Source organism: Python bivittatus, unplaced genomic scaffold (assembly GCF_059951505.1).
Source record: "Python bivittatus isolate LINGU-HERP-01145 unplaced genomic scaffold, Pbiv_v1 ctg000980_np1212, whole genome shotgun sequence".
NCBI lineage: Eukaryota > Metazoa > Chordata > Lepidosauria > Squamata > Pythonidae > Python > Python bivittatus.
The window spans coordinates 39,633,021-39,649,013 of NW_028277125.1; the positions used below are offsets into that span (position 1 = coordinate 39,633,021).

Below are 15,993 nucleotides of genomic sequence, written 5' to 3' on the forward strand. Positions count from 1 at the left end.
GCACTTTGCTTAGAAAGCATTATGTTTTCCCAGAATTTCAGCAAGTTCTAGAAAGAGACAAAAGGCGATGAGAGAATGAGATGAGGAGCAAAGTGGGCCATTGAAGAAGAGGGGAATTTTTGATGCATTACAAAGGAGAATAAGGTGCCTACTCTTACATTAAGGAAAAAGAAAAACATGTAGTTTTTACAGAGCCCAGACTCATTACACCTCAAGACCATACTGGATAAAATCCAGTTGCCTCTTATTGCAATTGCACTTATGATAGATTCTTAAATGTGTTACGCAAAGAATGATAAAGGTGTGGGGTTGATGCATGCAAATTGACCATGCCTCTTGTGCCCCTATGCTATTGCTTCTGTGGTTGCCTAGAAATCCTAACTGCACTAACAAACAAGAGCAGTGTTCATACAATAAGTGATCTACAAATTAGCCAATCCATTTGATCATAGTATGTGGGTCATCCTGTGTAGCTAATTTATGGTTCATTGTATATTGCAAACACTTAACATTAGGTTAATTCCATAAGCCATGATTCAGTGAATACAACTAGTGTCAGCTAACATCATCTTGTATATCTCACTCTTCAGCACAAATTCCATTACTGGCAGCTTAGAGCAGGACAGAATTCAGTTCTGACTTGTTTTCCTTCTTACAAGATTGTTTGTGTGTTGCAGGACAACCAAACTGTTGCCCATGCAAGTGGATGGAGAGCCTTGGATGCAACCACCTTGTACAGTGAGTAGCTGAAACATAGAAGAGTCTGAATGATATTTAAAGGGTTCACTTACTAGGGTATGAAGCTCCGGGAAGTTTACCTTTAGAAAATGAGCTGTAGATGAGATCCAGATTTTAGTAGCAGAACCTGGGAAAGGGCTATTTTAAAAAGAATAATGCTTCTATCCCAAATGGAAACAAACAAAAAAACAAAATCAGCCACAGTATCCCAGGAAAGAAAGATTTCACAGTTTTCAGGAGATAGATTCTTCTGATCTCTTTGATGTCATATTATCAAGCTTTTTCACAGCAATGACAATCACATGTGTATTCCTAATGGAAAATCAAAGAGAAGTTAAAAGGAGAGAGATCTATGGCTGTTGTTCCTCTCAGTAGTATTCTAGAGATGGCTAAAGATGCAATTAGTGTACCTTCAGCCTATCCAGTGTATTCAGAGCATCAAAAGAAGATATGCTAGACATGTTAGAAGAACAGTGGATGGGTGTGTGTGCACACACGCACGCACACGTGTGGGCCTTCAAGTCAGTGTTGACTCCTGGCGACTGCCTGAACAAGTCCCTGAAGTTTTCTTTGCAAGATTTCAGAAGCGGTTTGCCATTGCCTGCTTCTTAGGGCTGAGAGAGAGTGACTGGTCCAAGGTCACCCAGCTGGCTTTGGTCTTAAGGTGGAACTAGAAATCACAGTCTCCCAGTTTCTAGCCTAATTCCTTCACCACTACACCAAACTAGCTCTCAGAAGAACAGTACGGGATAAAAATTGTCCTCTCTGATCTGCAGATGAATACTGTAGAACAATATCTTGCTGAGAAGCATTCAAACTGAAAAGAATTGCTCTTTGGACTCCTGTGTAGGTAGGCCTTGCTTAATGATGGTAATTGGGACCAGAATTTCCATCGCTTAGTGATGCGGTGTGATGGAATGTATCTACGAGGAGGAGAGTAATGTGGGAGATCAAGGCTCAGGAGCATGGAAAGCGAAAGAGGTTCAGGATAGCCACTCCCTAGAATCTCACAGGGTATATCCACCTGTTGCTGTAGTATAGATTGAGTTTAGCAAGATTCTGTCTATAAGGTGTTAGCTAATAAAGGAACTGGACTGAACTGGACTGTTTCATCATTGTTCTTGGGCTGGGCCTGACATGCAGTCATAAAGCATGTCATCATGTGACTGTGCAGCTTAGTGACGGCAGTCCCCAGTTGCTGTTGTTAAGCAAGGACCTCACATGACCACAACTTCCGACTTCCTGCCAGCTTCATCTTTGACTTTCTCCATTGACTTCTCCACAGTTCAACCCTGAGCTACATATATTCTCTTCTATTGGCATCAAGGACTCCACAGCCCATTGACTTTGCTTGTGGGAATCCGGCAGGGAAGGTCGCAAATTGCAATCATGTGACCGTGGAATGCTGCAACTGTCATAATTGTGAGCTGGTTGCCAAGCACCCAAATTGTAATCACGTGACCATGGGGACGCTGCTATGGCTGCAACTATGAGGATCTGTCATAAGTCCTCCTTGTCCAACACTGCAACAAGTTTAAATGGTTGTTGAATGAGTGGTTGTTAAACGAGGACCACCTGTATACATTTGTTACTAGTAGTAAAAAAATATAGTTCTAGAAATATTTTTTCTCATTCACCATGCAAATGTCCATATAGGCCTTTTTTGTTTCTGTGGCAGAATTAACAGCTGTCCAGTTGTAGGAGTTAACAGAATGCTCTGATTACATTTGAGCCATGTAAACATTTAGGTAAACATTTTCCTAAAAGCAATTGTGCCAAGAATCTGGAGATATCTAGGGTTTGGATTTCTGTTTCTGAATCACACTGGATGCTAATCCCAACCTTCACATTGCTTTGAGGATCTCTCCTTACGACAGTTGACTGGGCAGGCAAGAAACGTTGGATGTGCCTTCCTGGAGAGTCTGCTACCCTTCTTGAGTCATCCTGGGCTGTGGTGGAGAAGGTGCCCTTTTCCTCTGCTGCCTCCACAGCTACTCATAATGCTTAATGGCTGAACTCTTTCAGTGCTATCTCCAAATCAGTCTGATCAGAGACTTTCCTTATTTGCCATAGAGAACCAGACAGACTTATCCTCTCTTTCCCTGAAGCAACAGGAATGGGGGTGGATCTGTGAGCCGGATCGTGCTTGGTAGCGGTTTCCTTCGGTCATAGGAGAAAGGCCTTTAGCTCAGGAACAACAGGACACCTGACAGGCTTGTGCCATTTTAGCTGTGTATAGGAAAAGACTGGTATTCTCCCTAGCTGCAAAACAATTGCTTCAAGTGCTCTAGGGAGATGTTACATTGCCACCTGAGTAGAGATTATAAAAGTCCCAATGCAATACCCTGGGGTCATCAGATTGGGGAACTTGCAACAAAATGATGAAATCATATAAAAGCAAGGCTACCAGGGTCCTAAATGGTAGAGTAGTAGAGACACATTCAGCAGATACCACTTTTCTCCCTCTGCAAATAAATGACATGTGTGAAATAATTATTTTCATTTAGCTCTTCCAAACAGCTTGTCTTCTGTTGGAACCAGTCCTTATAGCAGCAATAAACTGGCATAAATAGACCTTGACAATGGGGAAAAGTTAATGGTTATCTGAATTAACAGAAAATCCCTGCCCTTTCCATAGTTCCTTGAAACAGTTGCTATCTAGAAACAGCAGTCATCTAATCATAATATAATGAGGAATGGTTGAAAAAGTTGGATACATTTAGCCTGAAAAAAATACAAAGAAGAAATGTGATGCCTTCTTCAAATGTCTGAAGAACTGAGAACCAAATGAAGAAGCAGGCTTGCTCTCTGTTTTCCAGATTGGAAGACAAAGCAATGAGTCAAAATTAAGGAGAAGCAGATTTCAGTTAAATAGGAGGAGAAACATCTAAAAATAAATGTGAAAAGTGGAACAGACTGCCTTAGAACATGGTGGGCTCTTCTTTGCTGGAGATGTTTTGAGATAAGATGGACAGGCATCTATTAGAGTTATTATTATTGCCTCCTGCATTGTAATTCCTGTATGAAACAGAAGCTTGTACTAAATGATCTCCAAAGGCCTTTTCATTTCTATGATTTTGTGACATTGGTTTCCATCCTTTTGCTTCCAGATTAAAATAACCCACAAAAGCCAAGTGCCAATGTTATTAGGACCTCCCCAAAAGAGCAGCTTTTTCTTCCTGAGGAGGAGAAACCGAACTCGAGACTAATTTTCAACCAAGCAAAGAACAACCTTCAGAAGCAGCAGTTCTCCATTCCAGTGGCAACCACCCTGGGAAGGACTGCAAGAAAGAAATCTTAATCCCTTCAAATTTCCTGGCTTCTGAATCTGCTTTGGAAACATCAGTCTGGAGGCAGCGTTATGAACTCTTAGTAGAAAATAACAGGGTTGATGTTCGGCAGTCAAACTGAAATAGCAGTGTGGGTTCGTATATACATGCACACATAGCCACTTTCTCTAAATATCGTTGGCAGGGATAGCACTAACACTGAGGACTCAGAAGGATTTTTGCTCTCCGTAATGCCACAGCCCAAGGAGGGGAAGCTCTCAACTGCTCTGGTTGACCTGTGGTAAAATCTGGCACTCTTCTGAAGAGAACTTTCTGGGCAACCATGAATTACGCAGCCCTGTCGGAAAGCAAACAAGCAGACATGGAAACAACATGTCTGACGTTGCCCTCCAGATGGGATGTAGGAGCATTTTCATCTAATTTGAACTCTTTAGAACCCCCAAAAATAACTGTTGAAGTATCAAATTTGGTGAGGAACCAAACTTAGCTTATTTATTTTTAAGAAATTCTGTCAGCAGACAAGTGTTATTTTGCTCTACTACTGTTTGGGTCACCAAACTGTACACTTGATTAGACATGCTATTTATTTATTTTTCAAAGTTGAGAAAACACAGGGGAAGATGAAAGGGGAAACGAAGGGAGATGTTATTTTTTTTCAGCTCTAAAACAACAGGGCCCCTTGCTAGCTCTAGTCATAATTTTTAGTTTTAAAATAAAGTGGAAATTAGTTAGCTGTTCCCTTTCAAAGGCACAGGAACATGCAAAAATATTGCCACAATGAAGCTAGATACATTAGAGGAAATGTAAAGCTAGAAAGTGAGAACTTTTTTTAGAAGGAAAAGGAAAACTCAGGGTATATTAAACGTATGAGTAACCCTTCACCATTTGGTATGTTGATCACCTCAACAAATTTAGGGATACCTTCAGGTTTGATACTGACTTCACTGTCCAGTTAATGTTTTTATATTTTCTTTTCACATATGGGGACTTACTACTACTTCAGTCCAGGCATATTTTATATACATATTTTAAAATTTTTCCATGGCAGCTTCAGTTAAGATAGGGTTCCTCTTAAATCCTATCTCATTATGGGGCTGACTTAAGTAACTGAAAATACTGGATGTGCTACAATAGCCTGAATACATGACAAGGAGTTAATACAGAACTGAATGCAAATTCTATGATAGGCATTTATATGCCACTGATACGATGATGAAATGTAAGCAAATTCAGAGGTCAAACTAATCAGTTATTTATCGTCCCATGCATTGGCTTTTGCAACAGAAAACTACCCAGCCAACAATCCTATATACATTCATTTGTGATTAAGTCCCGCTGACCTCAATAGGGTTAATTTTGTATAGGCACATATTAGATTGCAGTGCACGTGGTTCACAGATGCAAGAGACTAAAATGGCGTACTTTAGTTAGGAAATGAATACCTCACATTCTCTAGCTCTTCTTTAACATTTTTCAATCAAATGTTGAATTGACAACAGTATAATGTGCCAGGTAATGTCATGTCACACTTTATTCTTTTTAGATTCCAATGTACATAATGCTTTCTATATAATTGAAAAGTACCAGGTTGTGGGAAACTGTTTAGATCACAATTGCCAGTGTGTGTGATCATCAGTTTTTTCTTCAAGAGAAACTGAGAGATTAAAACAGGAAAAGGTTTGATTCACTTGCAACAGTACCATTCTTCAAAAAAGATAAATTGCTAGCAAACGGATATGCATATTTATTATAATATCAGAGGGAATGTGTTAATTCAAGAGTCACGGTTAATGTAAGCTTCTTTTACAAGTGGTAGCTTTTTAGGATTTTGAATTGGTAATTCTTGCTTCTAGTTTAAGAATACTGGCTCATTCACCTTTAAACAAAGTTGAAGAACATTGTACTCACTGATTCTCCTTGTTGCATGGAAGGTTCTTTTACATTAATCCAGGACAAAGGCATGTCATCTCTGAGTTAGAAGTCTGGAAAGAGCAAATGGCACAAATCCATTTATTTACTTAACTGCTCAAATAAGGAGAACGTATGTTTTCTGTTAACACAGGTCTTTCTAGATGAAGTCATTTGATTCTACTTAGAAAGAGCTTGTCTAAATTAGGAAATCTGGTGGAGACTTTGGCATCTATGACAGCATAACTGTATTTTTCATAGACATCCTGTATTGCAGTTACGATACCTACGGTTTTGGAAATGTTTCACCTGGGACCCATTCAGATGTCTGATAGCACCCTGAAGGTTCTGCAAGAGGTACAATGTAGAACAAATATTGGATAGATTTGTTCTTACATTTGGAAATTTAGTCTCAGGAATTTTTGAGCCCTACTTACTGAGTTTCATCTGTGGGAACCATCCTAGAGAGGCACAATTCTATAGACCATATAATCATGTACTATTTATTATTACTGGATCAGAAAATACCTCATTGGCTAGTATTCATAATTCTGCCTTCTTCTCTTATTGCCTTTCCATAGCTCCGTTTCCTTCCTGCTCCGCTTACCTGTTTGTAAGCATCTTTGCTTCCAAAAATCTTCATCTCTTATGTTTTGCTTGTTTTCAGTTTTGGTTCTTAACCATATGATCAAAATATCCATGACACAAGTACAGCTCGTACTCTTTTCTTAAATATACTTTTCTTCTGCCATTGATTTGCTCTTTGGTTTTGGTTCATTTTAATGAATGTACAGTAGAAAACAAATAAGGAGAATTTCTTCAGAAGCTGTCTCTGCCAGAAGTTCCAGACTAGAGCTTTGCCAAGTTAAAAAAATAGCACAGCAGGAATTTTGTGTCCTCTTGAGAATTTTAAATCTGTGGTAGCCAGATGTCAGCTAAGTATAATGAGAAAGCAAAAAAGATGTGGATTTTAGATATTAGACATTTCAAAAAATTACAGATGATTCTTATGATTTTATTATAGATGAAAACATAACGAACAAAACTAGAGCCAGTGAAGCAGATTTCAGTCCGTAGATACACCACAGAGCATGCCTATCCCATAAATATAAAGTGGTTTACTAGTGATTCCCTTCTGAGGGAATTTGGAGAACCTGCATTCTATGAAGAAGGTTAGAATTACTATAGACCATATATTAATGCCAATACTACCATTTTTATTGCAGGAAAATTAAACTGGCTTAACTAATAAAGCTGAGTTGTAAATATACCTTAAATGGTATGATTTAAGAATAAAAAGCAAGCATATTAAGAACTCATCCTCATTTCCCCCTAATCGAGGCATGAACATTCCACGGTAAATTTTCTTGTATGTCATGGCCTTGTGATGTTGACTACATCACATTCCCCAGCCTAAATTAAGGCAGCCATTTGTAGCTGTTCCAGTGAGAAATGTTCTCCCTCTTCTCCAGACATTTTTTGCTGTGGACATCTAACACACTATCAATGTTGTGGTTGATCATGCAGTCAGGGGCTGAGATCTGCTACTTTAGTCTGCTCTACAGATGTTGTCTCCCCTCCAGTTGCTGGGCACTGCCCTCCATGGACATTTGCCCTTGAGCTGCAGGAAAGACCAGACATGAGACTTCTGTGGGAGCATCTGCCCATGTAATGCCTGACTGATGCTTTCCAGAGTGTATATAATGGATTCTGTACAAGGATTTAACACTCTTCTAAAATAATACTAGTCCTGCTCTTTAAACATGTGCTGCACAGAAGGTTGATTTAGTCCAGGAAAAGGAACTAGGTTCAGCCAACTGTGTGTTGCTGATTCTATCACCAGTTACCGCGTTGCAGATTTTCCACTGTTTCTGCCAACAAGGGATTTCACAAGGCTGTTCTTTTTATTGTTTTATTGGGGGGGGTGCCATTTTGAATACTCCGTGGGCTATTTCTAGGTGTTGCTGGTTTGGCTATTTGCTGTCAGCAATTCCCTTGCAACCTTAGTAGAAGAGAGAGCTCACTCATTATTCCATATATTTCTTCTGTGCTTCTCAGCCTAAGTGCCAGATCAGCGGTATAGGTAAAGAGGGAAGGAGCATCCCTGATGCTCTCCATAACCTCTCCTCTAGGCCTATAGCCTGTCAGTAAGGGTTTTTCTGAACTAGGTCTAACCCTCCTTAGAAAAACCCCAATTGGGAGACTTCTCTCCTGCTTTATCCATGCCCCTCCTCTGTAGCTGTGACTTTTCAGCTGGTCTTTTTTTGGACACAGATTAAGTCCTGTTTTGAAATATCCCTAGTGGCAGGTCCCAGCTCATAGCATCTTCATGTAGTCTCTTACAGTAGTTGAATAACATACCAGGTAGCTAAACACTTGTGTGCAGTCACCCAACCTCACCTCACCACATATTAAGAAGAGCAATTGTTGATGGTTTTTCCCACCAGCAGATTATGTCTGATGGGAGGAGAAACAAGGCCAGGGGAATCTACCAATCCCCTAGTTTCACATTAGCACTATAAAGTCAGCACTAGTCACCAGCCTCATTACTGAGGAAGAGTAGGGCTTGGCTGTTGGGACAACATGATTCATGCTAGAATATTTTTCTCCCAGCTCAAAAATTGGTGTATTGCACTTTAAGTCCTAGGGCACAACCAGGTTAATTAAAGATTATGTTGCTTATATGACACTATATTTATGCTTATATGACACTATCTTTAATTAATTTACTCTGGTTTAATCATAAGTAAGGGGTATATCCAATTATATCTGTCCACCTGCAGAACAGATTGTGCTGATCAAACAGATTCCCATCTCTCTATTGCATCTTCTTGGATGACCTTCCAGACAAAATTTGGGGAAATGCGGTTGTTTAGAAGAGGAGGAGGAAAGGGAAGCCCTGTTAAGCAAGCAGAAGACCATTTGTGTGAAATTGAATGTCTGCTTCTCCCTGTATCAAAGCCAAACTTTAAGTGAAAATACTACCCAAAGTAAGGGGGAGAGATAGATGATTTTTTGTTATCAAGTTCAATTAACCTTATTTTTTAATTTGTTTAATGTACAATTATATTTGTTTAATTTAATTAACCTTAAGCCCATGATTACACATTGCATGATCAGTTCACTGGGTACATTCACTTAAAGTAAACAAAACAGTGGAAGACTTAGTAGTATTTTTGTGTTAGCTCTGTAATACTCAGGAGCAATTCTTAATAGCAGTGATTAGTCTCTGCATTCTGCTTTCATATACAGTGTATTAATATGGTAGCTAGTTATCATCTCCTTCAAAAGAACCGTAAATAAACAAAAAAAATCTGATCAGATTTTATTGAAAGTAAGCCACAGTGAAATCAATGGCACTAATTCCAAACTATCTTTAGATTCAATGACAGTTCCTAATAAGCCACAACAGCTGGATTCATGCACTGCTATAAGTCATGATGTAATTTGATTTTAATAATGTATTATATGATGCCATTGTGGGTTGTACATTATGGTTTACAGCTTAATGCAATAAACAGATGTGGTTTATTCAATAAAACAAACTATGGGTTAACAGAAATATGGAACTGTAGCCCACCAGGTGTTAATGAACTGTAAATTGCAGCATTTTTCAGCTTTAACTTGCTTTAGCAGATTTTGGATGCAATGAGCAAAATCTGTCCATCTCCAGTATGCTTCTATGTGTGCATAAAATGCTATTTGCCATTTTACAGATGCATAAAATATAATGTATAAACCCCATTCATATTTAACAGACACTCTATTTTAATGGACACTCCTTTCTCCCTTATTAATCAAGTAATAGTATGATTTACTGTATGAAAAATCATATTAGAAACAAAAAAAAGGTAGTCTCCAGAATCCACTCACCATCCATCCTCAGCAACAGTGCTGGGAAACAGATTCCTTTTTAATTCAAAACTAAGTTTGAAACCTCTTATTTAATTTTTTTTTAATATATATTCTTTGTTTATCCTGTAAGTGAATTGTTTATATAAGTCTGGATGCAGAGTCATAGATAATCAGTTTAAACTGCATGGCTCTTTTATTGCCATGCTACATTTCACTAAGAAACTTATTCCCAGGTAAGTAGTCATCATGCATATGGCGCTGCAGCTTAGTAAAACTAGGTTCACACAATACACTAGCCATAATGTCTGTGGCTTTGGCCATTCCATGTCCCCTATTATTTAGTAATCCATAGTTAAACAAACTATGACCTAGTGACCTTGCTGAAACACAGCCTAAATCAAAAAGATATTATTTTTTTAAGTACATCTTTGAATAGTTCATTAAGATCAAGAAAACAGTCATGTAACATATTCCAGGATAGCAGGAAATGTATTTAGTCCATGCTACGCATTTCGTCCCCTGTTCTCTGTTTGACATACCTAGCAGTTTGATCACACCAAACCATAAAATGGTTTGTTTCGTTTGGTTTATAATTTAATAGATTGTTTGAACCCAAGCTGGCTATAGCATATGTGTAAAGCCACACAACAATGGATTGATTAAACCATGGTTTAGTATAAAGTGTAAAAACAGCATAGTGGAATGAATGTAGGCCAGAAGACCCAGGGAGGAACAGGCAGGAGACACAGCTGTCCTGTCTCCTTGCTCTGACTGGCTTGATTTGAATAATCCCTTCTGTCTTGGTTAGATGCATTTGATTTCCCCATTTCTTGCTAAGCAGGCACACACAAATTCATAAGCTAGTCTTCTCCTTGCTTTATTTTTTGCTTCACTGAGATTAATTTAATATGCCAAGAGTTATCCATGAGCTCATAAGTGTTGGCATGCAAAAACTTGGAGCTTGCTTCGCTCTTTATATGACAATTTCATTGTAAGTACACTTTATTTCAAACTGACTCCCACATAAAAGCACCTGTATCAAAACAGGAGCTGTGGGCAATAGTAATGCTTGTACCTTGGCTATGTCTTTTTTCTGAAGTGTCATCTTGGGTCTTTATCCTTTACATAGAAAGGAAATATTAACCAGTGGTTTACATCATTGCATCTATATGCTGGAGAAGATTGTACCTGTTGAATTTCTGCTACTCACACAGTTGCTAAAAGCAAATTAAGAAGAATGAGGTGGGGTGGGAGAGCAACTTCTCCAGTTCCCTGTGTAGAACGAAGGTGGTTCAGAAAGAACAAGCAGAACCCTGATTTTGCCTTTGTGCTGTCAAGAAAGTAACTGATCTGAATTCCAACTGTGAAATTTGTATTCCAGGGGATGACTCATTAGTCCAGCTTCATCTCCAGCCCAGACAGAATACATAGGCAGACAAAGCAGCATCTATTTGTGAATGCTGCAAATACCTTGTGCGTGCAGCCACTGTCCAATTCATGTGGGGCTTCCCTACGGCTATTCATAAAAGAAGACTACATTGTTTCTCCAGTGAGGATATCATCACTTTGGTTTCACACTGCTGGCAATCTGCGGATTTAGCTCTTTATAGAAAATAGGCCATATTCTCTGCACAGTTTTGCAGAATTTTGGCCAGGATGTATGAAGATTGTAATAGAATATTTCACAGAACACAAAAAATAGACAGTTTCAAGATGTAACTTTTTGGTAACAGTTCCAAGCGAACATGGCAATCCTGTATCTACTAAACCACACCTGCTTCTTCCTGTTTCTCATTTTGTTGTGCAGACCGTTGGCCATTATTTCAACTCATTTTCTCTTTCAGTATACCTCTAGTCACCTACTATAAGCTTTTCTCCCTAATCATTTGGTCCTCCCTCTAGTGCTCCAGTGTTTATGCTGGAATATTGCCTACCCAAGACAGATTCCTGATGATTTACCTTGACCAATGGCCATCTAGGACAGAAACTGCCAATAAACCCATTTGGCACTCTCCGTAGGAATCTGCCAGATTTTTTTGTTTTTGTTTGTTTAAGTGGACAGCTCCCTCAGGTGTGCTGATTTTTGTGTAAAATGCCAGCAGCGTACCCTTTGGAATTATTGAATTATCATGCTAACTTGTTGCATCCTATTTCTGCAAGAAGCAACTAAGCCTGTCCTCCACCTGAATTCCAGGCAAATGCTATTCAATTAAAGAATACTGTTCTAAAGAAAGGAAGTTATATTTCATATATTACTGCTATGGCAAGCTGACTGCCAATTCAACTGCTCTGTGCACATATGAATGAAGCATAGGCCAGGTCAGGCTCATAATCACAGGGAGAGCATTTGCATCTTACAATATCAGCCCAAACAACCTATTTTTTGGTAGAAGCATTTTGTACATTCAGCAAAGCCATCAAGTGCTGGATGGTAAGAAATTGATTAATATGCCTAATGTGTGTATCAGTAAATAATGTATAATATACACAGGCAGTTCCACCGGTGTTATGGGGAGGTGCTATTAATGCCACTCCCAGGAATTTTCAGCTTCCAAGAATCTATCCCATCACCCATACTACTTATATTGCTTTCTTCTGAGGCCCATATAGACTAAGTTCATAGGAAGCTACTTATACTTGGTCAGACTGCTGGCCCATCTAGTCCAATATTTTCTATATTTACTAGCAGAAGTTGTCCTGGATTTTATGTGGGAAGTCCTTCCAAGATGTATCCGGAGATACCAGAGACTGAACTACAACTTCCTGCATTCAGAGCACATGTTCTCTCCACTGAGCTGTGCTCCTCCCCACAAAGCAACACTGCCCTTGTTCTGTCATTCTCGCTAACTAGGGAGTGGGACTTCTTCTGTCCCACTTCAGTTTATGCTCAGAAACCTGAAAAAAAAAGTTCTACGATATATATTTTCATCACTTGAATATAATACAAGAAACAAAACTCCAGATAGCAAAAGCAGGATGCACAAAATTTTCCTGTGTTGCAGAAGTTATCACACTCAGCTACCCTTCCCAAGCATCTCCCAAAGTCATAAGGGAATCTTTATGCACGTAAACAGAGGGACTGATATGTACGCAGGCAAAATACGCCTTTCTCCATTTAGGTTGTAATGGATGTACACTTCCCCTCCTAGTGTACTATGTGAATACAGGCAGCCAGAGTAATTCTGTTCATTATATGTACTGTATATCCTCTTGAGCATGGACTGCTCATCCTCCTTTCTCATTGATCTTGTAGTTCCCTGCATGGAATTGTGTGAAATTGTTGCATAGCTCATGGTTCTATGTAAATCCTATCTGATGTAGTTTTACATCAAATAAAATTACAATGAAACAGTGGCTGACTTTGAAATGACTTTGAATTAATAGCAGCTGCAATAATATAACTTACAATGTTCACTGTGATAGCATTCCACTCTAGGGGTCAATATGTCAATATGAACACCCCTAGATATGACATAGGAATGTCCCAAGAGTCATCTTATTAAGGAAATAATGCCATCCCTTACAAAATATTAACACTTATTTTGTCTTCCATCTTTTCTGAGTATCTCCTCTGTTTACTTGAGGTGATCTGGTGTCCCATTTTCAGTAACTCCACAGCTGCAGTAAAAGCAGCATATAAGGTTTGAAAAGTTGAAAGCAAATTTCGCAAAACTTTTAAGCCCAGGAGCTATGAAATAAACCTAGATAAGTACAAGGAGGACAGGGGTGATAGAAAAAGTAGAATCTATCATCCCAGTCCTAAAAATAGGTCCTATTCATTTTCATAAAATGGGTTTCAAGCCAAAATGCAGCCTTCTCCAAAACTTTGGAAGATTTGACAGCAGGTGATATAATTCTCAAGCTCTGTGGTTTTGACTGTGTCTGCTAGGAATTACAGAAGCTGTAGCCCAACCTATCTAAATGCCTCCAGGCTGAGGAAGGGTGCTCTATCATCAAGGTGCTTCCATTTCATCTACCTCGAGATTAAGCCTTTCTTGGCGTTGCTTAGTAAATTATTGGCAACATAATATTAAAGGAGGGCTATACTGCATAATTGCCAGGTGAGCATAACTCAGCTTGACTACATGAGTAAAACAATACATTTCCACAGCAACAATTTCTTAAAAATAAGAAGTAACACCGGTTCAGTTTTTTCCCTACAGAGTTTCTTTTTTATTATCATCATCATCACCATCTGACTGTTCATGCATTTAAACATTCATTCACATTCTTGTTTATTTCTAAATGGAAACAATTGTTTGAGACATTTTGATGGAAATTTACTACAGGAAGTGGAAGAGAGGTTTCCTGATGGCATGAAAAGATGTCACTCAACTGGTATAATATACAGCTGGCATCTGCTGCAAATGAAGCAGGTATTTCTGCTTCAGAAACATTTTTCAATTGATTTTACCAATATTGTTCCCTATTCAAAGTATACCAAGAGCAAACCTAATTTCCTATAGTTTTATACTGCACTTTTTTGGCATGAGTTATAAGAGAACCCAATAGGAATAAATAATTGTCTCCAAACTATCATAGTATCGCCTATACTAAGAAAACAAATACACAATAATCCATTAGCATATTGAAGCCTGAAATCTGTTGTAGCAATAAATATCAACCCTCCTCCAAAAAATAAACCCCAGTCTGAGGTTTTCCTCAGACAACTACAAAATACAATCCCATTAAGAATAGATTTTCTTTGCCTCTTTAGCTGGTTCATTCTTGCAAAGATAGGAAAATCCTATGTATATATAAACACAGACTCTACAAAGCCATTTCATAGGAAGCTGCAATTTTGACCTTGTTCACACATTCCACTAAACCATCATGTGGTTTGTTTATACTTAACATGTGAACCCACCCAGTGTATTTTAAGTGTTATGTGTGAAATGGATCATTATGGCTTATGCACAAATTGGGCTTTAAAAAATGGTTTATTTATGGATGTATTCTCTGAGTCACATCACTGGTCCACATAGGTCAGTATTGTCTCATCTGACTGATGCTGATTCTCCAGAATTTCAGAACAAAGATCTTTTCCAGATCAGTTCAGAGATGCCAGGAATTGAATGCAGGACTTTATGCATGCAAACATCACATTCTGTCACTGAGTTAAGGCATTTCCTCCTTGTTAGGAGAAAAGTGCAAGGAAGGGATCTGCTTATTCCAACACTGTCATCAGACAGAAGTCCAGGTCCAAAGTGTCTTCTGAATAGGTCCAAATCATTTAATATAACTTTCTCATATAGTTGTTATAAGACTGGTGTAGTTTAGTTCATTAAAGAAAGACTTTTAGAAATGAACAAATAAAACACATGTGTTCATTTACCCAACTCTGCACTTTACAAAGACTTTGATGTATTGGTGGATACGCTGCATGAAACTGTAATACCTTCTGTTTGGTTCTGACTTATATTGTGCGAACTCTGCCAGCTGTCTTTACCCAGTAAATTATAGTTAAATAAACCATAACAGTGTAATGTGTGAGTCAGGTCATATATGCTTTGCACCAAAAACAAATAAATAAATAAAATCAACCAATACTAGCAATATCTGTAAAATAAGTCAGATGTGGCTAAGTTTGGGTTTGCTTAGTTTGCTTGCTTGTTTAATTTATTCTGGTAACTTTATACTTTTAGTTGGGCAAATCCAAGTAGCTTACAAGTTTAATAAAACATATAACACATTAAAAATAAAACAGAATACAATCTATAAAATCATAAATCAGAATAATAGTGCCATGTACCTTGATAGGCCAGGTATAGAGCACACCAGGAGACAGAATAATGAAAAAGCCTGCTGGACCAGTTCAAGAATCCATTTAGTCCAGCAACAACTAGGGCTTTTAGAGTCCAATTGATCAAACCCAGTCAGCATGACTCTTTATCAAAATTAATGAAAGCTGTAATCCAACACTTAGAATTCTACTGGTTGGAGGTCACTACCACTAACCTGTTTCCAACCACAATCACCCAGACACTCTAGAAAACTTGTAACCCAGATGTGGAAGCCTTCTCTCCTGTAGTTCTCCAGCAGCTGGCATGTAGGGGCATATTTGGAATTTGGAATTTCATATAGGTTACCTCTCTATATTTTCTAGAGAAAGAAAATGTTATCGTTCTTTATGCTGTTCTCCCTTAACCACAAAAAACCCAAAGCCTCCTTTTTTACTTCCTACAGTCATTACTTTCTCAAC

At 38.5% G+C, this 15,993-nt stretch overlaps 1 protein-coding gene across 5 annotated transcripts in view; it reads left to right on the forward strand.

The window, feature by feature from the left end:
• The window catches only part of DGKG (diacylglycerol kinase gamma), a 183,449-nt gene extending 168,059 nt beyond the window's left edge, over positions 1-15,390 (forward strand). For 4 of the 5 annotated variants that reach the window (XM_088132662.1, XM_088132663.1, XM_025166501.2 and 1 more), the window contains 2 exons: positions 678-738; positions 3,849-15,390. In XM_088132662.1, the coding sequence (XP_087988788.1) occupies positions 678-738; positions 3,849-3,947 (160 nt within the window). In that variant the 3' untranslated portion in view covers positions 3,948-15,390. The remainder of the gene's footprint in view (positions 1-677; positions 739-3,848) is intronic. The other variant, XM_088132668.1, reaches the window with a different exon arrangement.
• Positions 15,391-15,993: the final 603 nt, after the last annotated feature.